Below are 25,706 nucleotides of genomic sequence, written 5' to 3' on the forward strand. Positions count from 1 at the left end.
GTCGGGTATGCTATGTAAATGCTATGTATATAAAATGACTATGTATATAATATGAATATGAATGTGATAAGACTATGTATAAGAATACGAATAAGGACATGTATACGAATATGAGCACAAGTATGCTACAAGTATTATTATGGGATATGAACGACGATGTAAGCAAGTAAGCGACATGATAATGATGATATTATTGTCTCCCCTCCTATGCTATTTCATATGATATCTATTATGCTTCTATATTGATGTTGATCATGCTTTACATACTCAGTAAATTCTTCGTACTGACGTCCTTTTGTTTGTGGACGCTGCGTCATGCCCGCAGGTGCACAGGGAGACAGACTTGATCCATAGCGGTTTATTCAGAGATTGCATAGCAGAGCTCCATTTCTTTCGGAGTCGTAGCTTGTGGGTACTTATTCTTTTGTGTTTATAATTATGGGCATAGCGGGGTCCTGTCCCGCTCATACGATATGTCATACTCTTAGAGGCTCGTAGTCATGTGTATGTGGGTAGAGATGTTCGGCCATATCGGCCCATGTTTTGTATATCTTTTGTTGGCCTCGTCGGCCTTGTACTTACGATGTGGCACAGATGCCTATGATATGTTAAATGACGATGGTCGTCTAATGGGATCAATATGATTAACGATAAGGAAAGCACGAATTGACTTATGGTTCACCTAGATGTTATGTTATGTACGATAAGAGGGTGCTCGGGTGGGGTAACATCGGGTGCTCGTCGCGGCCCCCTAGCCGGGTCGTGACAATTTATCAGCGAATTTAGAACCTTTTAAGGGTCCGTTTGGAAAACCACCTTGTAATTGGAATTGGTGTAATTACTAAGGTAGTAATTACACAGTATTGTAATTACAACAACCTATTTGTTTGTATCACATAATTACAGTGTAAGCGTACTATTTGATTGCACAAGTGTAATTACACAATTAGCTTAATTTAAAAATAAAAAATTAATATTTAAAAAATATGTGCCTTTATAAATGATATTAAATTACGTATTTAACAACACATTATTTCTTGAAAATATATTACTTAATAATCATATATTTGTAACTAATATTGTAAAAATGATTGATATATATATTTTTTAAGTTAATAATATTTTAATTTTAATTAATTATAAAAATTAAAAGCAGACTTTTTGTGAGAACGTCATGAATTGGATGTTAGACAAAAAAAAAATTATAAATATAATACTATAACATTATTCAAATGTTTGACAAAAAATAAAATCAACTGTAAGTGAAAAATAAACATGCAATTGAAATAACAAGTCAATAGTACTAAAGTAAATAAATTAAAATCGAAAATATAACCTAAATTCAAAATCCAAATAAAAAAAAAATTAACATAATACTCTTATGTCAAATTTCGATATTACAAAAGTTCCAACGTAACTTAAATACATAAATATAATTTAAAAGAAAGGGAATATATAAGTCTATAACCCCATACATAATAAAATTCTACTTTTATAACATCACTCATTTATATGCTAGTTTGTTAATGACTCATTTTCAGTGTAGTTTAAAAAATTACAATAATAACACAGCTATGCTAAATGAATAAAATAATAAAACGAACAATTATAGGGAATCACAAGAAGTAAAGGTTGGGATTGAGAAAAAAAGAAATGAAAGATAAATATTTAAAAAATAAAAATATATTTTAAAAATAAAAATAATTTAAAGTAAAAATAAAAATAATTTAAAATAATAGAGATAAAATAAATTAAAAAAAGAAAAGAAATTAGAATAAAACAAAAAAAGAAAGAAATTAAAAAGTAACCCTATAATTACACCCAATTTTCATCCCCTTGAGAATTGGAGAGTGTAATTACACCCTTCTCGATTACACCAAATTCCCACCTAAACAAGTAATTACTTAATAAAACAAACAGGTCAAACTATGTAATTACACCCAATTCCAATTAGCTTTCCAAACAGGCATCAAGTGTCAACAAAGATAAATCCATTTAGCGCACTCAAATTACATTTCACCCAATAACTACATTTCATTAGCTCATGTTCTTTTCCAAAAAGAAAGATGTCAGTCTCTATCATCACTCGACATTGTGCGACTTCGTCTCCCATACCTTTCACAACATATAAGTTTCGAATACAGTGGTCCAATCGAATTTTATTTTCCTTATTCTTTTCATTTGAAAAATGAGAAAAAAACAGAAAATAAAAAAAGAAAGAAAGAACTTGTTGCAAAATAAATTCAGATTAAGAGCTTTCAAATAGACATATTTCTAACATTTAGCCACAACGCAAGGGACCCTCACCAAATTTAACAGGAGATGGAAGAACCACCTATTTTTGCTCCAAAAAAGTTTTTAAATAAAAGAAAAACAGAAAACGGAAGTCCATCGATATTGCGTGTGTGTAGCGGGGGGGCATGGTGGGGGGGTGTTGGGGCGAGGGGGGGGGGGGGGGACGTGGTAATTGAAAACAGACTAATTGACTTGTCACTGGCATAGCAGTTAGAGAATCTGTCAGCACTCATCACTTATGACGCATTTACACGTAGATTATATACCAGCAGGAAAGTTGACAAGCAAAGCACAAGCAGTATATCCCTCATGATTGCTGGTAAAAAAAGACTTCATTCAAGCACCTGAATCAGGTTGTTTCTTTTCCATCTGGCTGTCTAGAAACTGGAGAACTGAGAGCCGCTGCAAGCAAACAGAGAAAAGACATAATCATTTTGCTGAGTAAATTGCAAACGAAAAAGAATAAATGAAGAGAAAATGTATTGTACCTTTTGTTCAAGGCTAACTTCTTCAGGATTAAGTTCTAACGATTGTAACATTTCTATGGCTTCTTCAAATCCATCGATCGCAGCATCCTCATTCCCGAGATTTCGGTCAACATCAGCAACTTTTGCAAGGGAAGTAGCTACATCGATGATCTGTAGTACGAAATTATGAAAGATAATTAAATAAAAAGCAAGAGAAGGGCAACCCTTTGAGTTTAGACAAAAGAAAAAAGGGGATCAGCTCTGCAAGAAAATCAGCATCTCTTGTTTTTAAAAGCACATAATGAGTGTCCAAATTGCCTAAATTTCTGCTTAATTCAAAAATAGAAAAAAGAAATCACGAAAACTTCTCCTATTCTTCATAAAGATCATTCGCCCCTCATATAAAGGATGGCAAAGTAGAACAATTTTTTTTTTTTTCACACTGGCATGCCAGAATCATTAAGTATGCTGAAAGTGATGTGCTTTGAAGACCCTTAAATTAGCAACTTGACACTTGTAACCTTCTTTGGCTTGTAACGATTCAAACAGTACGTGTAGCAACACTCAGTTTCCTATTGGGTTTTGGATGGAAGGCAGTCATGCACCTTTCGTGCGACTTATATCTGCCAAAAGATTCAGAGCAAACATGTCAAATCAGATGCCCTGGCAGTAAACTTCCTTCTCAAAGACCGAATTATACCTCCTTTTTCTCTGATTTTCCCTCTTCTCTTTCTTTTCTTTTTATCTTTTTTAACCAACACTCACTGAATCAACAATTGTAGCCAACAGAAGTTCTTTCTTATGAGCATCGAGGGAAAGTTATTGAGAAATAGAAGTGACTTTGAACAACTTAAGCAAAACCCTTACAAACAACGCATATAAAGGGGGAAAAGGCTAAAGAATCGGAAATCCAACTGGTGTAATGAATTGGTAGGTAAAATTCCTTCTGGATACTTGGGATGTGGAGAAAGCTGAAGTTCTGGTTCTGGAACAGAAATTATTTGTGGGGTCCATAACTTACAATCTGAGGGGAAGGGCTTGAAGAAAGCTTGTGAGGGGCAGATCAAACTCAACAACTCCAGCACTTGCAGAAAATAAAATTTTCATTTGACAACCGACAAATCCAGCTTTGTAACTCAGTGAATAATGGCTTGCCCCTTTATCCTTCTCCACTTAAATATCAAACTTAGTTCATCAGTTAGGACTCAAACTCGTGCCATCTTTCTGAAATAGAATGAAATGGATGATTCTAAGTTTTCGCGGTAGATTTAAAACTCTGAGGGGGCTTTATTTGTAGTTAGCAGCAGAGGGTTCACTCTCTAACATGGTTAGGCATTGCTTCCTCCAGTTCATATCTCTCGAATACAGGCATCTACTGATTCCGCTTTGACAGTTTCAGTCATTCAAGGATCCAAATCATTCATTTAAAATTTCTGCATGTTCAATAAGTGACTTAAATATTTGTTGTGTTTGATACAGTGATATGGAGAATACATGATTCATCACATTCCAAAATTTTAATAAAAACAGCATATTTTGATGCATGTAAACATCATTGTGAAGCTTCGAACCCTCTTTGTTCAGATTGAATTTTAGAATTACTTTCACGCTTGTTTCTTTACAATAATTAATGCGGTCATTCACTACTTAGCACCAGAAACCTTCAGCCGCTGACAGCTCAACGATCGAATACATAAGTGGAAAGAGTTGGGTTGTAGCTGTAAAGAACTGAGAAGATGTCTACAGAAACTTCTAACATCAATGGATGCCACATTTTGCGGGGGATGAAATGATTATTTGTGATATCCCGCACCATACAGGTTCTTCAACAAATAAATATACTTCCAAGGAATCACATTATTGCTCAGCTATGTTCATCAAACGAAAAAAAGTTTGCTGACCTGAGATGGTCCGGACTGTTGTTTGATGGCATTGCGGCGAACATCCAACGCCTTAAAGTAATGTGATCTTGCAGCTTCCAAATCACCATCATAGTATTTAAGATCTCCAAATTTATTTAGCGAAACAGAAAGGGTCTGTGTGATCTGCAAACATCCACGAGGATTTGAGGAAAGCACACATTCACATATGAAGAATTATATGATTTATCATCATACTTTAGAGATACGGAGCTCAATTTACATATACAGATCGAAGTACATATTCACTTTACGACAATTACCTCTAAATCATCTTTGGGCACTTTCACTAGCAAATTGACACTCTCTTCAAAGTAAGTCACTGCAGATGCAGCATCTCCTGTAGCTCGACTGCAGTACAACTCTAAGTTATTTTTTTTTTCCCAAATAAGTTAGATGTGCAAAACTTCTATTAATCACATAACGTCTTTGATACCCATGATCATTTGAAGATAATGCTAAATGACGAAAGAAAGGGAATAAGCTGATAACAGGGATAAGAACGCACCAGCAGTCACCAAGCATACCAAGAACTGCTCCAAGCTGTGAGCAGAGCTCTGATGTATTTCCCATTCTTTCCAGCTGTCCTCGAATATCATCTGCGCACATAGTAAGTCTTGATTTTGCACTATCAATATTATTGGCACGAAAAGCCTGCAGGTTAAAAAGCCAACAGTTACCTAAATGGTGAACCAATTCAATAGCTAATCGGCTGATAATATCATCTCAGTCAGTGATGACGAAACCTCAATCTATTTCGGCTTACCCGCATGGCTTGTTGCACCAGGAATGCTCCCCTCTCTAATGATACATCCTCGTACATAACTGTTTTTCTCTCTCCTACTTCTTCTTGGTCACCATTAAGTGGAGACCTCTTAATCCTCGCATGACCTTCAATAAAGCGATCAACAACATTCTGAAGATTTGTATCGCCCTGTGTCTTTTCGATATCAGCACCACATAATGGACAGTCCTTAAAGCGCGAGATACATGCTCTGTTTTACCAAACAGTAACCATTAGGTTAACTGAAAAGTGGCCAGATAAATGTTTTCCTTTTCTTGCTTTTAAAAGGGGAGATGCACGCTTGGAAGTAGAAAGATAACATAAGGTCTCAATTTTCACTTACTTGCAGAATACATGAGAACAGGGCACACATCTACTGCAATCATAAAGAAGTGCCTGACAAATCATGCAGCTAAAAGGACCCAGCTTAACTGTTTGAGAATCATATCCAAAGGGGCATCTAGGTGCCACAATTGCAGATTCTTCTGATTCTTGTTTAGGCTTGCTCTCCTGGCCATATCCAAAGGGGCATTTAGGTGACACAACTGTAGATTCTCCAGACTCTTGTTTAGGCTTGCTCTCCTGGCCATATCCGAAGGGGCATTTAGGTGACACAACTGCGGATCCTCCAGACTCTTGTTTAGGCTTGCTCTCCTGACCAGCTGACTGTTTATTTTGGTTTTCACCAGGCTTCTTAACAGAAGTGTCATCAGGTCTCGAAGCTCTAACAAAAGGGCAAACAGGTTTCATCCTGATGGTATTACCTGTAAAAGGCACAAAAAGTTATACGCACCTTTTCCACACATAACATATGTTTACGCAACAGACATAATTGACATGCCACTTCTTCATGTCAAGCCAACTTATCAAAAGAACGACTAATTAGTCATATAGTGAAGTAGGAATCCAGCAGTTTGAACATAAGGCAATAGATGAATACTTTGCACAACGAAGATTTACAGCAAAACAGAAACATTAATGAATTAAGAAAAGATTTCTGACTCTAACTCATTTTCGCTTGATTCTATATTTTCAATATATATATATATATATATATTATCTGTATTTTTGAGAATACCAAGGTAGTTTTGCTGATTTGTTATTTGGAAGATGCAAATGATGCTAAACAGAACTTGGATAATTCGAAAAGAACCAATGGTTGGAGGGATTACAGACAGAGAAGCGTTTTTGAGTGAATAGTGCATACGAATGTCTCTAGAGTGAAATGCAGATACAAGAAATATGAGGAATGTAGTTAAATGACAAGAAGTCCCTCCATTTAATGTGTTGGCAGCCTGATGGGATTGTTTAATAAAAAAGTAGGGGTATTTAGGAGAAGTAAAAAGTGGGTACATTGCTAACCTATATACATACATACATATATACATACATATATATATATATATATATATATATATATGCTTCTAACTGTTCTCCTGATTGGCATGACTATTTCTATAAGTAATAGAATGTATGAACAAACCCGAAAACTAAAGCTGACGCAAGCAAGTAGACTTTTCTCTGACCCCAGGGTAGCAAAGCTAGCTCTTCGTATCATTTGGAAACTGCTTTTTCAATGATATCGAAGCATTTTTGCCTCTCTTCACAGGGACATTGAAAATGCAGAATCCGACAATTTCCCATTCTCTCCACCCACACAGCTGTTGGCAGCTCTGGAAGCACTGATAGCCTTTCACTCATTGCAGAATAGTTGGTTTTATTACCTAATCACTTAAATACCAAGTAATCTCAGGCATAAAGGGTACTATTTGTAGTGCGGTCCAACTGCAGGAAGGACCAATCACAGAGAGAAATTCAAAGAGATTCGGGGGGGGCTATTACACGTATTCCCCCCGGGGGTAACTACAAGAGATAAGGAAGGTATTAAGAAAAGGAGTCATTTTCCGACAAAACCTGACACTAAGCTTTGACAAGTCGCTAACTTGCTCATTTTGTGATAGGGCCCAGTCACCTCCCTCTCTCGGGCGTCTACGGCAGATCCGATCAGTCCCGTGATGAAGAGAATTTCCGATGTTGAAAGGTATCGTCACGACAACTCAATTTGTCTTTGGAATGTCCTCTCTCTCTCTCTCTTCAACGCTGGTACGTACGAAGTCTCTACTTCTTTAAGACAACCTAATAGCGCTATGGTGAGTAGGAAACTCAAAGTTCACGCCTTCCGCGTACCGCCACGGAAGAGCATTCGTTGGAGAAACTATATATATATATATATACCCAAAACCTAAGTGCTAAAGATGGTCATCCATAAATCATCACCTTAGCAACAAAGTAAAAGCTATGCTAGCTAGCAGATCCATCTGGATGGACCGACACTATTTAGACCCAATACCATGTTACAAAATTTTAAAAGGAAAGACAATATAGTATTGAACTACCTATTGGCACAGTGATACCAAACATAAGTAGTGCAATGGTACCCAAATCACAAAGCAACAAATCTCTCTTTTCATTCACCTAATGTCACTTTCAAAGTACCTTGTGAAATTTCATCCATTTCCCTTCCCAAAAAAGAACCATATATTTAGTCAATACTGCCCAAAACACCAGCTGGGAAAACACAACAGTTTGAAAAAATAACGAAAAGGTTCCCAAACCATACATAGAACTATGGCACTAATGTTTTACAAATTATCTTCTTTAACATATATATCGTATACGGAGCTCTTTGGAAATAATGTTTTACGAATTCCTAAACTTATATTTCTTTTGATATTACTATTCCTTTAACTTATATTTGGAGCATACATTGTTGCATTATCCTGAAGGTCCACATACATTGATTAATCCATCTCCATCCATGTCCTGAAAAATCATTTTCTCGAGCCGAGTGTAAATCGGAAACAGTCTCTCTACCCCGCAAGGGTAGGGATAAGGTCTGCGTACATCTCACCCTCCCCAAACCCCACTTGTGGGACTATACTGGGTATCTTGTTGTTGTTCATCCATGTAATAAACCATACATTTTTCTTTCCTTAATTTTTTTTTAGGTTAACACTCAAACACAAGGGAGAGCCTTGTCGCAATGGAGGTCTCAGGTTCAACTGTGAACTTCCATAAATGCAAGGGAAGGCCGTGCACAATAGACAAATATGATCAGGCGGCCATTTCTCAAGATCTCGTACATAGCAGGAGCTTAGTGCACTGAGTTGCCCTTTTTCAACACAAACACACTGTAAAGTTTTTTGACCAAATAAATTCCCTATTCAGCAATTTAAAATGTAAGGTAACACTAAAAAATGTTAACAATTCAGGAGAAAGGTTTACAACATAACGAACAAGTCCCAACTTTTAGAGAGCTACAACTATATCCTCAGTTCTTACTTTAATCAGAGAAGAGCAATTGAGGGAATCCTAAAAGCTCAATACTTAATAATTTTCAACTGGATTTCTCAAATCTTGAAATAGTTGTTTTCAGCTCAAAAGGGTCATCAGAAGAAGCATCACAGAAGCCAAAAACTGATAGACTTGGGTAATAACCAATTTCAAAGGATTAAAAGATTAAAACTGAATTAACTTTTACCTTGACGGATTAGCAACTGGTTTCTCTGCCTCCAAATTCTGAGAATTTAATGGTGAGATGAGACCGAGACCCACTAGCTAGAGAAAGAGAGGACAAAGGGATTTTTCGGATCAACAGTTTCTTTTTCCTTTACTTTCTTTTTTATTTTTTTCCTTTATCCTACGGGTGTGTTGGTACGGACGAAAATGTTTTGCTAGAAAATAATTAAATTTTCACTTATTTTTTCATGTTTGTTTGGGTAGTGAAAAATAAGTTAATTTCTTACTTATTTTCTCATTAGTTGATAAAAAACGTTTTTCGAAAAATACTCATCGAAGCCTTACCAACTGCAACCACCACACCCACACCCCAATCCCACCCACCCACCTACGCCCCCCCTCCCTCCTCCAAAGAAAAATTTCTTTTGATTTTTTTTTTTGTTTTTTGCACCCCCACCCCAACCATCACCAACTCCAACCCAACCCCATACCCCCCACCCACACCCCACTCCCACTCACCCACCCCTACGCCCCACCCCCCTTCCATTTTTTAATTTTTTTTTTGCACCCCCACCCCCAACCACTCCCGTAACCCATACACCACCCCCTCCCCCCGCATCCTAGGCCCCACCCACCCACCGCCTCGCACAAAATTATTATTTTTACATATTTGCTTACTTGAACATAATTTCTTTCCACGAAAAGAAAGGAAATGGTTCATTCCACAAAATAAAAAGCTTTTATTTTTTTGCGGGGGGAGTGTGCAGGGTGGAAAAAAAAAGTTGCAAAAAAAAATAATTTTTTTGCCGGGGTGGTAGGGGCGCAAAAAAAAAATTCAACTCTTTTTTTCAAAAAAAATAATTTTTTTGCCGGGGTGGTAGGGGTGCAAAAAAAAAAGTCAAAAAATTGTTTTGTCAGAGGGGGGGGGGGGGGGGGAAGGGGTGAAAAAATCAAAAATAATGTCAAAACTTTTTTCCAAAAAAAAATTATTTTTGGGTCGGGGGGTGAGGGTGGGGTGGGTGGGGGGTTGGGAGTAGTGGCGGACCTAGAATTTTTACCAAGTGGGTTCAATATATAAGAAATATATAAATAACACTATGAGCCTGTTTGGATGGGCTTATGCCTATAAGCTGCAAACTTTGCAGCTTATAAGCTAAAAAAAATAAGTTAGGTAGTCTAACTTATTTTTTTTGGCTTATAAGTTGTTTTAGCTTATAAGCTGTTTTAGATAAGCTAAGTCAAATGGGCTCAATTATTTTTTTGAGCTTATTTTAAGCACAAAATGACTTTAAGCTGGCCAGCCAAACACTCAAAAAAGCTGAAAACAGCTTATATGCAACTTATAAGCCAATCCAAACGGGCTCTATATATACATATATATTTTTTAAAAACAGATTAAATATACATGTATATACAGTGTTATTTTTCAACCACATAGGCGCAGTGGTTGGGGTTTGATGGTTGGGATTGGGTTGGGTGGTGGTAGGGTGGTTGGTGGAATGAACTTGTGAACTTGTTTTCCCTACTTTTATTAGGGAAGTCATTTTCCCCAATTTCGAGGAAAATGTTTTCTAAAAGAAAATGTTTTCCAAAATTTTTACCAAACGAACATGAGAAAATTGGAAAACATTTTCTGGAAAATGTTTCCTCCATACCGAACACACCCTATATCTATATCCAGTTTCTAGAGAGTCTCCCAAAACGTGGAATTGCATATTTTTATTGTATCCACTATCCACCCTCTTGTTTATCAAGGCTACAAAAACTCCCGTCAAGTTTGAACTATCATATTTACCTCCCAGAAGTCTTTGCATTTTACATGCTTAAAGTATACTCCCTTTTGTGATTTGCGCACTATTCTTTTATTTTTAATAATTTGCACCCTAATGTGATGACCCGCCACATCATCATGCCACCTAGGCGCCACGTGGAACTGTTTTTGCTATGTAGAAAGCTTATGTGGATGCTTACATGGAGAGGAGGCTAGCTTATGTGAGAAGGTTCTAGAGAAATATGGAAATTTCTCATGGAAGACCTTAGAACCTTATGGGATTGCATGGAAAGTCCTTAGAATAATCTAGTTGTGTAGAGATTTCTAGAATAGGGGCTTATTAATAAATATGTAGGGACTTGTATAATAATTATTATTTACATGCTACACCCTAGGTGAGTAGTATAAATAGGAAGGTCATTCATTTGTAAATCATCAAGCAAAACAATTCAAGTTCTCTCTAATAAAAAGCTTCCTTCTAGCAAGTTTCTCTTGTCTTTCTCAATTACTATTCCCTTAGCGATCTTGAGTGTAGTAATCTAGGCTGACTTGGCATAGCAAGATCGTGAGCAAGTTGTGCAAGAACGTGAGCGAGTTGTCAAGTGTCGCACGTGCGCTTAGTTGAAGACTAAGGACGTGACAACGTGGTATCAGAGCGAAGGTTACGACTGAGGGAATGGCAAACGACGGAGAAATCAACGCTGCTAAAACCCAAGCCAACGTCATCCAGGATGCTGCTGGCAAGAAGGGCCATAACGAAAAGAGGAATGACGCCAACAGGAGCCAGGAGGTGCCACCAGAGGTTGTGCCAAATGAAAGGCTTACATCCCAAGAACCATCTACCACTGAGGCGAGCGAGGATGACATGGAGGTCCTGTCCGAGGACGTCTCGCTCGGTAAAGAGTGGGTTATGAAGGTTAGCGTGGGGATGGACGCCATCGACATATTTGGCCAACGTTTGGGCAAGGTGGAGAGCACTCTTAGCATTCTTGAGGGGCATACTCTTGAAGAGATTGAAAGCATCCGAAATGACTTGGAAGGGCACATGCAGGCTGAGATTGAGGTAAAGCAAACCATCACTGCCTTAGAGTACAGACTCATGGAGGCGTTGAGTACTATCGATGCCATGAAGGCAAAGATAGTGGCACTCGAAGAGCAGGTCAACGTTGGTGTGACTGAGGCAGCCAACAATGTTGTCGTGATGAGGGAGGCTAAGATCGAGGCTCCTAAGCCACCAGTGTTCAAAGGGGTTCGTGATGCACAAGAGGTGGAGAACTTTCTTTAGCACTTGGAGAACTATTTCAAGCATGGCAAAGTAAGGGACGATGAGGCCAAGATCAATACCGCTGTGTTGTACCTAACAGAGACTGCCATGCTATGGTGGAGAAGAAAGGTAGCTGATACTGACAGAGGTCTATGCACAATCAACACGTGGGATCAGTTCAAGCATGAGTTCAAGCGACAGTTCTTCCCAAATAATGTCTTGTATGAGGCAAGGCGCAAACTTAGAGAGTTGAAGCAGACAGGGGGCATTCGCGACTATGTCAAGGAGTTCACCACCCTTATGCTTCAAATTCCCAATCTCACTAGCGATGACTTGTTGTTTCACTTTATAGACGGGTTGCAAAATTGGGCTAAGCAGGAGTTGCAACGCCGTCAAGTCGCAGACATAGACCAAGCCATAGTAGAGGTCGAGTCTTTGATGGACTTCAGGCATGACAAGCACGGCAAAGTCCAAGGCAATGAGTCAAGGGGTAGCGATGCCAAAGATGGGGGAGACCGTGGCGAGAGCAAGGAGTCACAACAACAATACTCCAAGACTCAAAATGCAAATAAGTTTGACGGCAAGAAGTCAGGTGGTTGTCAGGGCTATGCTGAAAAGAAGGCGCAGAACGAGAAGAAGGGATGCTACTTATGCAGAGGGCCTCACAGCTTCAAAAATTGCCCTGACCTGAAGAGCATTAGCGCTATGGTACATGCAAGTCACGAGCAAACGCAAACACAGAGTACGGGAATCGCACAGTTGGGGACGATTAGACTATGTGGCGCTGTCGCGAAGCAAGATAGTCAAACCAATGATAATAAAAACCAGTACGTGGATCTCACCATCAATAACAAGCCCGCTCGTGCACTGGTAGACACTGGGGCGACTCATAATTTTGTGACCGAGGCCGTAGCGAAGAGACTAGAGTTGAAGCTCACTCCAATTAACGGCCTCGTCAAGATCGTGAATGCCAAGCCAGAAAATGCTCGTGGTGTAGCTAATGGCGTTAGTGTCAAATTGGGCGATTGGAAAGGTACGACAAATTTTACCGCCACTACTATGGATATCTTTGACATTGTTTTAGGGCAAGAATTCTTCAGGCATTGCCACGCGATGATCGATCCCTACCTCCAACGTCTCTTGGTCATGGAGCGAGAAGGCGCTTGCATGGTGCCTACAGTGATTATGTCGCATGGACAGGGCCATGCACAACTTTCAGCTATGCAGCTTGTCAAGGGGCTTAAGAAAGAGGAGCCAACATTCATGGCAACCATTACAAGTTTGAAGGAAGATAATAGTACCCAAGAGACTTCGCCGCCTTGGATAGATAATTTGCTCGAAGAAAACAAAGATGGTATTTCCGAAGAGCTACCTAAGAGCTTGCCTCTTAGGCGTGAGAAGGATCACAAGATTGAGTTGGAGCATGAACCGGAAAAGGGTCAAGTCATGCACCAATTACCGTCACCGCCTCACACGATAGCGAGATTGAGGCTATCATTGACTACTAGGCTAGGCGAAAACAAGGGCAAAAAGACACTGCCATGTTCCTCATATATTGGAAGGGGAAATCACCGGAGGAAGCCGCATGGGGGCGGTACGAAGACTTGTGGCAATTTAAAGACAAGATTCGAGAGTTTATACAGCAGCATTGCGCCGCGGTCGTCGCAACATCGGGTGGGGGAGAGTGTGATGACCCGCCACATCATCATGCCACCTAGGTGCCACGTGGAACTGTTTTTGCCATGTAGAAAGCTTATGTGGATGCTTACATGGAGAGGAGGCTAGCTTATGTGAGAAGGTTCTAGAGAAATATGGAGATTTCTCATGGAAGACCTTAGAACCTTATGGGATTGCATGGAAAGTCCTTAGAATAATCTAGTTGTGTAGAGATTTCTAGAATAGGGGCTTATTAATAAATATGTAGGGACTTTTATAATAATTATTATTTACATACTAGACCCTAGGTGAGTAGTATAATAGGAAGGTCATTCATTTGTAAATCATCAAGCAAAACAATTCAAGTTCTCTCTAATAAAAAGCTTCCTTCTAGCAAGTTTCTCTTGTCTTTCTCAATTACTATTCCCTTAGCGATCTTGAGTGTAGTAACCTAGGCTGACTTGGCATAGCAAGATCGTGAGCAAGTTGTGCAAGAACGTGAGCGAGTTGTCAAGTGCCGCACGTGCGCTTAGTTGAAGACTAAGGACGTGACACTAATCTCCTTAACTTTTTCCAAACTACAAAAACATTCTTTTCAGTGAATTACCATGAAGGCAAAATCAGAAAAACACGGATAATAAAAAGAAAAAAAGATGCAGTGGTCTCATTCATCTAGCTGGCCATCTATGTATCTTCTATTATTTCTTTAGAGTAATCAACATTCTCCCATTCGACTTCTTCAAATTCTTTAGTCTCTTTTTTAACTTATTGATATTTGAAAATATTAATCACATTTCTTTCATCGCAATGCCATAAAAGACTTCTGGGAACAATTTAATATTTGAACTCATCTTAATCCTGTTGATTGAATCTGGATACGCTATTTTGATATCTTATGACTTTCTCGAATAGCAGTCGAACAAACATCACATATTTTTTATCTTTTGCTTATGGAAAATTTGGTATAAAACCTCTAACAATTCTATCAATTAGAAAAATCATATGACATCAACATTGTCACTGTAAAATTAGAGGCGATTCAATTTTAAGTTTACATTTTCTATATTATAGGACAAAATGAGAAAGGTTCAGAATAAATTATTTATTAAATAAACTTTTTAAAAATATATAAAGTGTCTGACCAAAACTATTGTTGAACCCATAACTAATGATGTAGCCACAAAAGCAAATTTTCTCATTCATTGAAATGCTTAGAAAAATTTAAGAGAAATTAAACAACTAGTTTCAGAGAGGTGGGCATTTTGAGCATGGATGATTTTGACAGGCATTTGTGTTCTTGGAACAGAGGATATTTTTCAATTATTCTTTTTTCTTTTGGGTATGAGAGCAAATTTTTCTACTATATAGAAGAGTGAAGCATTGGATGACCAAGGGCAAAATTGTCATTCTGCTCAATGGTATAAATGATTTTATGCTCACTCCACATAAATTTAGAAGATTAATTATTTCATCTCTTTTGTACTTTCCACACCTAAAATGGCTTAGAGCCCGTTTGGATTGACTTATAAGTTATTTTCAGCTTTTTTAAGTGTTTGACTGGTCAGCTTAAAGTCATTTTGTACTTAAAATAAGCTCAAAAAAATAATTTGGCCCGTTTGACTTAGCTTGTCTAAAGTAGTTTATAAGCTGAAAACAGCTTATAAGCCAAAAAAATAAGCCCATCCAAACAGGCTCTTACTCGTGACTAGTTTTACATTAGGTTAAAGCAATAAAAGAGTGGGACCCACAAGTTCTACCTATATCCCACTCATATCTCCATGGTGCTTATACGCTGTTGTATGGTGTTCGCATTCTCTCTTAACTTTTTCTTTTTAGATTCACAATTTATTTATGTAAAAATAGTAGTCCAGTAATTTAATTTCATCTTTTTAGATAAATAGAGTAAATTTATTTTCTACCCCAAATTTTGTTATTTAAAAAGATCACTTAATTATCTCAAATTCATAACTTCAATCTTTCTCATGAAAATTAGTACTTCCTAGATCTCTGGGGAAGAGGATCAAGTTGACTCTTGCGAACAGCTTGATGCACTATCTCCCTTCGGATCAAGTTGACTCTTACGAACAGCTTGATTCACTATCTCCCTTCGGTCTTTGGTCTATATTATATGATGTTTTTAACTTTTACATTTAGTCCAAAATAAATGCGTTTTAACATAATCAAAAAAATATTGATTATTTTTTCTTTAAAATTTATCCTTATTCAGATAAATAATTTTTTACATAATCAAGAAATACCAAATTGGTAAAAAAAAACTTATGATTTCTTCTTTTAAAGAAATAATGAACACCTACAAAACACAATTTTAAATTGTAATGTTGGGCCGTAAACGGGCCTATTCATATCTAGTTTATGAAGAATTGTTCATGGGATAAGAGGGAAAATGAAGAAATGAGTGCCAAAGAGAGAAGAAAAGGGTTGAGTTTTTTCCTTTTCTTTTGGGAAGGGGCGAGGAAGATGACACAGTGGGCATTTCTAAAATTCGTATTTTTTAATGATGATTAGTTTCGTTTAAAAGGGACATGGTTTTATTTGATTTGCTATTTGGTTTTATTTGATTTGCTATTTGGCCACGTCATAGCGTGTGTAACTAACACATTTTCATTCTTTAAGAGCCACTGAATAGGTGTTAAATAAGCACATTTTGATAGAGGTTGAAGTGCCTAATAGGAACAAGGGTTAGTTGAGGTGGCAAAATGGAAATGTACACTGACTTTAAGGGGTTATCTATGTATTTGGCCAAAAGAGATTTTTTATTGTTTTGCAAGAAAAAAAAATAGGGTATAAACCATTAAAAATAAAAATATATGGAGCAAATCACAAAAGAAAATATATATTAGGGGTGCAAAATTCAAAGAACTCTCCCTCACACTCCCACATAGGCAATTGTACCGACTCTTTCATATGGCATCTATTTTTCTTTTTTCGTTTCAAATTCTCTTTGAGCCATACATCAAGCATGATATATTCTCTTTGAGCCATAATCAAGCATGATATACGTATGGAGTACATATTATTACTTTACGATTTATCAATTTGTCTATCTATATCTATATGCTATTCTAAAAGTAAAAAACTCTATAGTGTAAAGTTGAATTATCAAAAAATCCGTTAAAAGTAACGACGTTTTTTCCCTTCCCAGATTCAAATAATTATTTTGGTTAAAGTACAAAAATATAATTTCAAATATTTGATGTCGAATTTTAAGGTCTAAATTGGAGTAATAAAAATATTTATGATGATTCCCTCAACATTAAACTACATTCAATGTATAAGGTGTTCTTTGTGTATGGATCTATCAACATTTTTTAAAATTACAACTAAAGAGTATGAATTAATGTGGCAATTCATAGTTACATCTTAAATACAAGAAACTTTAGGGCAGAGAAGGAGATAGACGTTACATCTGAAAATAAAGGGAGACAAAAAGTCAAGAGTTATTGGATTGATTTTTCGTGGCTTTATAATCTTCTTTTGAAAGTCCATTCATTCCCATTAGTTTTACAATGACATTTTTATATGGACTTTCAATAATACATTTGTAACGATCTATTAGCTTGTTTTGAGTATTAAATTTTTTTCTCCTAAGTGACACTCTCTATAGATTTATTATGTGTCTTCGAGGGACTCAGATGCGTTTCGGGGAAGAAAACCAAACCTAGAAGTTGATTTGACCAAGTCAACATTTGGGGTTAACGGGCTTGGACTCGAGGTTTGAAAGTTTCTATAGGTCCGTATGATGATTTAGGACTTAGTTGGATGATTTGGAGGGATCCTAATGGGCTCAAGAGTGACTCATACTCTTATGTTGAAAACTAGTAATTTTAAATGATAAGAGTTGACAACGATCAGATATTTGTCTAGAAAACCACAGATTGGTAATTTGAGAGTTCTAACAGGTTCTAGGGTGATTTTTGTAATAACCCGTACCTTCGGGACGAGATTAGAAGTGCTTGTTATGCTAAGTAGGCCATGACATAAGATATTTGAGTCGTATGGTAGTCGTACTTCAAGAGTTGGAGTAGAACAAATCGCGATTTAGGAATCGACTAAGAGCCGTCGAAGTTAAAGATGGAATGTTCATTTGTATATGGGTCATGTTCTATAGAACTTTACTCGGCAAAATACATCAAATCAACCCTAAACTATACCCAAAATGTCGATATCACACTTAAACTATACCGGTGACCTAATACGCACTCGAACATCTTAAAAGTGAATTATTTTACTCCCTGAGCTGCTGATGTGGCACAAAATATCAAAATAAAAATAAAAAAGCGCGTTTTGAGTAGAATTTTTAATTTTTTTTAATTTAAAGATTTAATTTTTTTTAACCCCACCCCACCCCACCCTCACCCGCCCCTTTCTTCTTCATTTCCCCCTACCCCACACTTCTTCTTCTTCATCGAGCCCTACCCCCCCTCCCCCCCCCCCCCCCCCCCCCCCGTCCCTTTCTTCTTCCCTCTCCCCCAGGCCTTTTCTTCTTCAAGCCCTATTTTCTATGTCTTCTACTTCATTTTTTTTCTCATCACACTTCTCTACAACTTAATTTCTTCATCAATTCATTTTTTCTCATCAAACACATCATAAATTTCACCACCCCTCTTCATCTTCAAACCCAATTTTTGTTCTCCTCTTGAACCACGACCCCACCCACCTGCTTTCCTCTTCTTCTTCTGAAAACCCCCTCATTTTAACTACCTTATAGGTATTATATTTTCAAAGAGGCGAGCTGCGATTTTGATGGCGGGTTTAGTGATGGGTGCAAAATTTACAGTGGTTCTTGCAATTTTGGATGGTTTCAATTTTGGTGATGTGATTCCAGTGGTGAATTTAGCCGCAGGTTTGAATTTATGGTGGTTGTCTGCAATTTTTTTATGATGGAAGTGGTCGTATTGTTGTTATGCCTTCTTGTCGGTTGATACTAGTATTGTTATCGTATCTTGTATATTAATCTTGTGAATTGGGTGATCAATTCGTCGTGGTTGTTGGAGGTTTGTGAATCAAGGTATGTAAGGCTAAAAATCTCTTTTCGCCGATACGACATAAACTCCTAATCACATGTTTCTTGTCTACGAGTCATGAAGTTTCTGAAGAGGCATCATATGAGTTATCCATGTTATTTATTCATGAGAGCAATGTTTCCAAATGATTGTCCAACTTTTATTGTTGTTGAGGTTCCTTATGTATTATGGCTCGATAGTCTAGTTTCTAATGAGTACCATGTTCATATGTTACACCCCGCACTTTCAGAGCATAAGCATGCCACGTACTTCACCGTATTAATGGAGTATTGGAGACGTCCCATGAAGTTTTGGAATGAACAAGCCATGGGAAGTATGAAACAACGAAGTGAAGAATGAGTTACGATCTCATAAGTCTTTAACGGGAAGGACAACCTTGGAACCAAAGGAAATGACTATTATGAAGTATGATCAATGATAAATATCATGTATAGAGAGTTTCAGAAGATTCCGGGACCAAGCAAAATGAAGAAAATAAGTTTGTCGAAAATTTGGAAAAACATTTGGCAGAATTCTGGATAGAATTTTGGGTCAATTTTAGAGGGGTATATCTCCGGGTATATAAGGAGTTTTAAGGTGTTTCAAAAGCCTAAAATGAAGTTTTTCTAGTCTAGTTTCTAACGCAACAAACCGTTAGTCAATACGACATCGGAGCAGGGAGTTATGGACATTACAAGTTAGGCGGACAGAGCAGAAAAACGCTGCTACAGTAACCGGGTGCTACAGTAACCCAACCCAATATACACCTATAAATACCCCTCTAATCCATTAATTTTCATCAATTTTCACCACTTTGTCATCCTCTACATTTCTAGAGAGCTCTTGAGAGTTCTATAATTTCCCATAACTTTCCATAACTTCCTATAATTTTCCCTAATCCTTCATAAGACTCCATAACCCTCCATAATCTTCCACAACCTTTCCATATCATCAAGAGAGAATATTAACATCAAAATCTCAAAGAAAATTCATGGGAGATAATTGTTCTTGTTTCTCTTCAAGGTGGTGGTGAACTTGATCTTGGAAAGGGGTGAATGAAGTGGAGTTCTTCCACTATAAGGTATGTTTTTCCTATTATTATTATTTATATGATTGAGATGATGTAAAGGTTTAGCAATTCTTAGAAATGAAAGAATCATAGGAGAAAAATCATAAAGAGTTGAATTGAAGTTGATGGCCATGAGGTGAACTTGAAGGAGAATTTTGGATTAATTTGAGATTAAATTGAATATAATTTTTTGATTATGGTATTATAGATGTGTTATGGTTTGTTTGGAAATTGGAGAAACATCGTGTGGGGTGTTTTATGGAATATATTGGTATTGTAATTGTTGTTGATGTTATTAGTATTTTCTGGGAGTTGTTTTGGTATTTGGAGGAGGTAAAGAATATAGGGGAGATGCTGCCCGAATTCGGCAGATTCTAAAAAGATTTCATTTGAATGCTTGAGACAAGTGTATGATATTGATCCTAATGATAATATGGAAGGTTTACGTGTAGAGTTGCGTGCTTGGAAGAATAAACGTTGAACGACTAAGGCGACCGGAAGGTATGTTAAGGCTCGTCACTTTCTTTCAAAGGCATGATTCCTATGTTATGATTCCGTAAATGTTTCCATAACCTCCTTATTTTCAAAAGCTAGAAGTTCATGACTCTTAAAGCTTCTTGTGATGTTAAAGATGAGAATATTTCTATGATGATTACGATGATGATGATTTTATGTTTAAACGTCTCAAGTTATGATTTCAATGTTGATATGCGAATGTTGAGTTATTTCATGATTTCTCAATCTTAGTCATTGTTGTTGGTCTCATCTCATGTTATTCGTTCCTTTGAGGTAGGATATAGCGATGATGAATAATCCATAATATAAATTGGAGGTTACCGACCATACGTCACTCCAATAGAGAAGTAACATTTAATTGGGCTCTCGTGCATGTAATATGTATTTATATATGTGTAATTTAGATACTTACCGCGCCTTAATAGCCGGACAAGATACTATATATATTTCACCGCGCCTTAACGGCCGGACAAGACCGCGCCTTAATGGCCGAACAAGATACTATATATATTTCATCCCGCCTTAACGGCCGGACAAGACCGCGCCTTAATGGCCAGACAAGATACTATATATATAACACCGCGCCTACATGGCCAGACAAGACTGCGCCTTAATGGACGAACAAGATATATTATATGTATATATGGAAAAGTATTTTTTTTAAAAAGCTAAGCATGCACGACATCCGCCTTAAGAAGGCATCCAGAGGCACAGGTTGATCTCTTTTATATTACTTTATCTTCATACTTTCATATGTTATTTTTCATGTTCGGTATCTCTTACTATATTATTATTCATGCCTTACATACTCAGTACACTGTTCGTACTGACGTCCCTTCTTGTGGACGCTGCGCTCATGCCCGCAGGTAGACAGGTAGATGGATCTGATCCATAGGAGCTTCAATAGCGGAATCTCAGGAGCGCTCCACTTACTTCGGAGTTGCATTCTATTGATATCGGTCTTCATGGTCACTTGTAATCTATGTAGAGGCTCGTAGACATGTGTGTACAACTAGACGTTTCATAACCCTACCAGTTCATATTGTTGTAACATTTTAGTAGCCTTGATGGCTGGTGATGATGGACACAATTGTTGAAGATTATATAGAGATATGTCATTATGTTGTAATATATGTCCTTACAGATTATGATAGCCGTGATCTATCTTTATGGTCCATCCAGAAATGATTATGAGATGTATGTGCTCGGTGTGTTAGCTCCGGGTGCCCGTCATGGCCCTCTGGTTGTGTCGTGACAAAAGTGGTATCAGAGCAGTTCGTCCTAGGGAGTGTCTATGAGCCGTGTCCAGTAGAGTCTTGTTTATGGGTGTGAAGAGCGCCACACTTATAAACAAGAGGTTGCAGGGCATTTAGGAATGATTGACCTTTCCTTCTCATCTTAGATCGTGTCGTACAGCTAAATTATAGGATGCGATGTCCCTGATTCTAATCCTAAATGTTTTGATTGTGAATGAGCACTTGATTATGTTGCTATGAGGTAATTGATGAGAATTGAAGTTGTTACTCCAAAAGGTATGTTTCCTGCCTTATGGATATTGATAGACTTTGATATAAGAACTTGAACTAGATGCTACGGGTAATTGTGATCGCTCTGTGAGGCATTGGATGTGTTTTCTGGGCTGTGTGCAGGAATGAGGCAGTAAGAAGTATAGAGGATAAAATATCGCAAGGATCGATTCAGTTGCTACAGGAAAGTAAAGGATGTGAGGTTGATTGTTTTAGACAAAGAGACAGGGTACAAGTACGAGTGAATATTTTTAAGTAAAGTTATATCGCCGGGATTTACAGTTAGGACATAGAAAGATAACGTAACACAAAGCTCAGTATCTGACGACATGTGACCGAGCGAACCATATGGCTTGCTGATTCAACATGGGATATGTACTGATGCAGAATACAAAATAAAACATGAATAGTCTAAATAAAATGTTTAGCACCATATTTTTACTAGTAATATAAGTGCAGAATAGGTTGAAACATGATAATGTAGCCAAAAAGGCTAACCATGACTGTCTACCCAACATGACATAACTGAACTAGTTTATGAAACCTCTAACATGAGTCTGAAATACTGAATTGTTACTGGGACAAGGCCCCATGCATACCTAATTGTCTGTCATGACATGCACACAGAAAAGTAAAAGACAACGTCCAAAGTAAGTGGGGCTCACCAACTAGCGGATACGATGAAATCCTAGCAAGCAAATCTGTTGTCCTGAAAATCAGTACTTGAATCGTGAAATGCAGGTCCTGGGTAATGGGGACGTAAATACACTAGAATTACAGTTGTATGTAAAACAACTGAATGAAAGAACAGTAAGTGGGGTGCTCGGGGGATGGGCAGCCCAAATCAATAACATAGATACATAAAGTAAATACGAAACTGAAACTATAACAGTACCTGTAAAATGAAATTGTAAGATGTAACTATAATGACCTGATTGGTCGTTATAGTGCTAATGACCCTTTTACCTCTGTTGACCTTTCCCTAGGTCATCGGGCTGGTTTTAGAGTGGCTTTTGGAGGTTTGAACCTCAAAGTGGAATTCTTTTGACCTAAAGTTGACTTTTGAAGAAATGAACGTTTTTCAAAATTCTATCGATTTCGAGAGGTACGGACAGTGATTTATGACTTGGTAGTGTGTTCGGTTCGGTTCCCAATGCAATTAGGAGCATTTTGTAACTTGGGTTGTGAACTTAGCTTTAGGCCATTGGGGGTTGAGTTGATCAAATAGACCTACATTGGGAAATCTGAGGCCACGGGTGAGTTCGTAGCGCGTTTTTATGTGTGTTTGCATGTTTGTTTTTTATCTGTGAAGCCTCGGGTGGTAGCCTGATTTCGGGATGAGATTGGTCAAAACCAGAACTTTCTGGTTCAAGTGTAGGCGCTGCAGCGATACTATAACTGCTTTAGTGGTCATGCTATAGTGCTTGGGGGACGGCTATAGCGGACTAAGGGATTTATGTTACACCTCGGAAAATTTTCCGTTGGTACGCAAGAGAACGAACTAGTGATGAATATGAGTGCATGATGTCCATGAGCAAGAAACGACGTTTGATGACCTTAGGCGAGATTTCGAAAGTATCCGATGTGAGACGAGGAAGTTGGCTAAGTTAAGATGAGATACAAGGTGAGCAATGCATGTGCATGGACGGGGGTGATTAAAATGAGAAGTCTAAGAAATATGGGAAGTTGCAGAATTGCAACTGCCTAGTGGTCGTATATTGCAAAATACGGACCGTAAAGTGCAATACGGTCCGTAAACTGGCAGTCGTAAACTGCCATGCAAAAGCTTCAGCTTTCTGCCAGTGGTCGTAAAGTGCAAATACGGACCGTAAACTGGTATACGGTCCGTAAACTGCCAGGTCGTAAACTAGCATGCCAAACTTCAACTTTCTGCCAGCCGAGGAAATGGTTAAATACGACCAGGTGGACGGACCGTAAAGTGATTTACGACCCGTAAACCATGGTCGTAAACCACCATGAAGGCAGCCCAGCTTCTGGTTCTGGAAATGGTTAATTATGCCCATGGAGGACGAGCCGTATAGTGGTTTACGACCCGTAAACCATGGCCGTAAACCTCCATGGACGACCACTGTTCACCCAGCACAGATTTTTCAATTCATTAAATATGAGGATCAAGACTTGTCTTATTTCATTACAACATTACACCACTTCTCTCTAAAACTTCTCTCTACATTTATTATATGAGTTTTCAAGGATTATAAGCCATCAATAACATTAAGACAAGTAAATCAAGGATAAGGGAATCATCAAGGATCATCCAAGTCAAGACATCCAAATGGAGAAAAAATAGGATTTTGCTCAAAGAGGAGCATTATCAACCAAAGCTTGTTCCTACAAATTCTAAGGTAAGATTCATGATTTTTACAAGATGTTTAAGGTATTGGAGAATTAAAATACATGGATTGTAGAAAATGTGGTCAACTAGGTTATGAATGGTGAATAGTGACATTTTGAGGAATAGGTTGAATTGAATTATGAATGTTGTTGTGTTACGATATGAATGTATTATAAATGGTACTAAGATCATGAACTCGACACTTTAGACGAATGGACGAAGTTGGAGGTCATGACCATAAATATGGGAGAATTAGAAGCAAATTGAGAAATCTAGATAATGTGGGTGATGTGAATGACTAATGGCCATTGTTATGATATTAATGAATGTATAAACGCTAGCATTATAAGGGAACGTGCAAGTGTAGAATAGTTCGACGGAAAGGTATGTAAGGCTAACCCTTCTTTCATAAGGCATGGTTCTTGGCCAAATTCCTAATTCCTCTATATGAGTATGTTGTCTTCACATGGTTGATATTCCCAGCTCATAAGCTCACGACCCTTGATATGTACTATGATTGTACTATGTTCCTCGTATGACGAGTAAGTCTATAATGTAGATGTAACGATAATGATGAGGATAGTAATGATGATGAGAGTAAAATGAGATTAGAGATGCTTACGAGCTATGATATATGTACATGTATGCCTATGAAGGGCTATGATAAGACCCCGAGCTTATGATGCCGGGTAAGACTATATGTATATGACTATGTATAAAGTATGTATACGATTACGAAACGCGCGCACACCTCTGCAGATGGTACGAATAACCCTGACGCCTTGGTAGGGCCAGGTATGTATGATCTTGAGCCTTGGTTGGCCAAGTATGTATGACACACCGATCCTACGAGGTTAGGTATGCTATGTAAATACTATGTATATGATATGACCATGTATATAATATGAATATGAGTGTGATAAGACTTAGTAAGGGCATGTATACGAATATGAACACAAAGTGGTATGGCTATTATTATGGGATACGGACGATGATGTATGCAAGTAAGCGACATGATGATGATGATATTACTGTCTCCCCTCCTATTCTATTTCATATGATATCTATTATGCTTCTATATTGATGTTGATCATGCTTTACATACTCAGTACATTCTTCGTACTGACGTCCTTTTGTTTGTGGACGCTGCGTCATGCCCGCAGGTGCATAGGGAGACAGACTTGATCCATAGCTGCTTATTCAGAGATTGCATAGCAGAGCTCCATTTCTTTCGGAGTCGTAGCTTTTGGGTACTTATTCTTTTGTGTATATAATTATGGGCATAACGGGGTCCTGTCCCGCTCATACGATATGTCATACTCTTAGAGGCTCGTAGTCATGTGTGTGTGGGTAGAGATTTTCGGCCATGTCGGCCCATGTTTTGTATATCTTTTGTTAGCCACGTCGGCCTTGTACTTATGATGTGGCATAGATGCCTATGATATGTTAAATGATGATGGTCGTCTAATGGGATCAATATGATCAACGAGAAGAAAAGCACAAATTGACTTATGGTTCACCTAGATGTTATGTTATGTAC

General features: G+C 37.8%; 1 protein-coding gene and 1 long non-coding RNA gene across 2 annotated transcripts; one reads left to right on the forward strand and one right to left on the reverse strand.

The window, feature by feature from the left end:
* Positions 1-2,227: 2,227 nt before the first annotated feature.
* On the reverse strand, positions 2,228-9,156 carry LOC132637098 (protein NCA1-like). Its single transcript, XM_060354246.1, has 8 exons — positions 9,007-9,156; positions 5,809-6,229; positions 5,448-5,676; positions 5,190-5,335; positions 4,945-5,032; positions 4,664-4,807; positions 2,784-2,933; positions 2,228-2,697 (listed from the first exon to the last, which is right to left on the reverse strand). The coding sequence occupies exons 2-8, from the start codon at positions 6,213-6,215 to the stop codon at positions 2,632-2,634; spliced, it is 1,230 nt and encodes a 409-aa protein (XP_060210229.1). The 5' UTR covers positions 6,216-6,229; positions 9,007-9,156; the 3' UTR covers positions 2,228-2,631.
* Positions 9,157-19,656: 10,500 nt separating this feature from the next.
* LOC132645167 (uncharacterized) lies at positions 19,657-21,284 on the forward strand. The gene is made up of 3 exons (XR_009584025.1): positions 19,657-19,780; positions 20,221-20,269; positions 21,151-21,284. It is a non-coding gene; the product is annotated as an uncharacterized LOC132645167 (long non-coding RNA).
* The last annotated feature ends 4,422 nt before the right edge of the window (positions 21,285-25,706 follow it).

The sequence above is a fragment of the Lycium barbarum genome, chromosome 1, assembly GCF_019175385.1.
Source record: "Lycium barbarum isolate Lr01 chromosome 1, ASM1917538v2, whole genome shotgun sequence".
NCBI lineage: Eukaryota > Viridiplantae > Streptophyta > Magnoliopsida > Solanales > Solanaceae > Lycium > Lycium barbarum.

What these genes read in the sequence shown, in the direction of transcription:
- LOC132637098 (XM_060354246.1), bottom strand. Translation starts at nt 6,215, where the DNA reads ATGAAACCTGTTTGCCCTTTTGTTAGAGCTTCGAGACCTGATGACACT. An exon ending in TGCCCAAAGATGATTTAGAG is followed by an intron (nt 4,808 to 4,944) that starts GTAATTGTCGTA and finishes GGATGTTTGCAG; the next exon opens with ATCACACAGACCCTTTCTGT. An exon ending in AACAGTCCGGACCATCTCAG is followed by an intron (nt 2,934 to 4,663) that starts GTCAGCAAACTT and finishes TTCGTACTACAG; the next exon opens with ATCATCGATGTAGCTACTTC.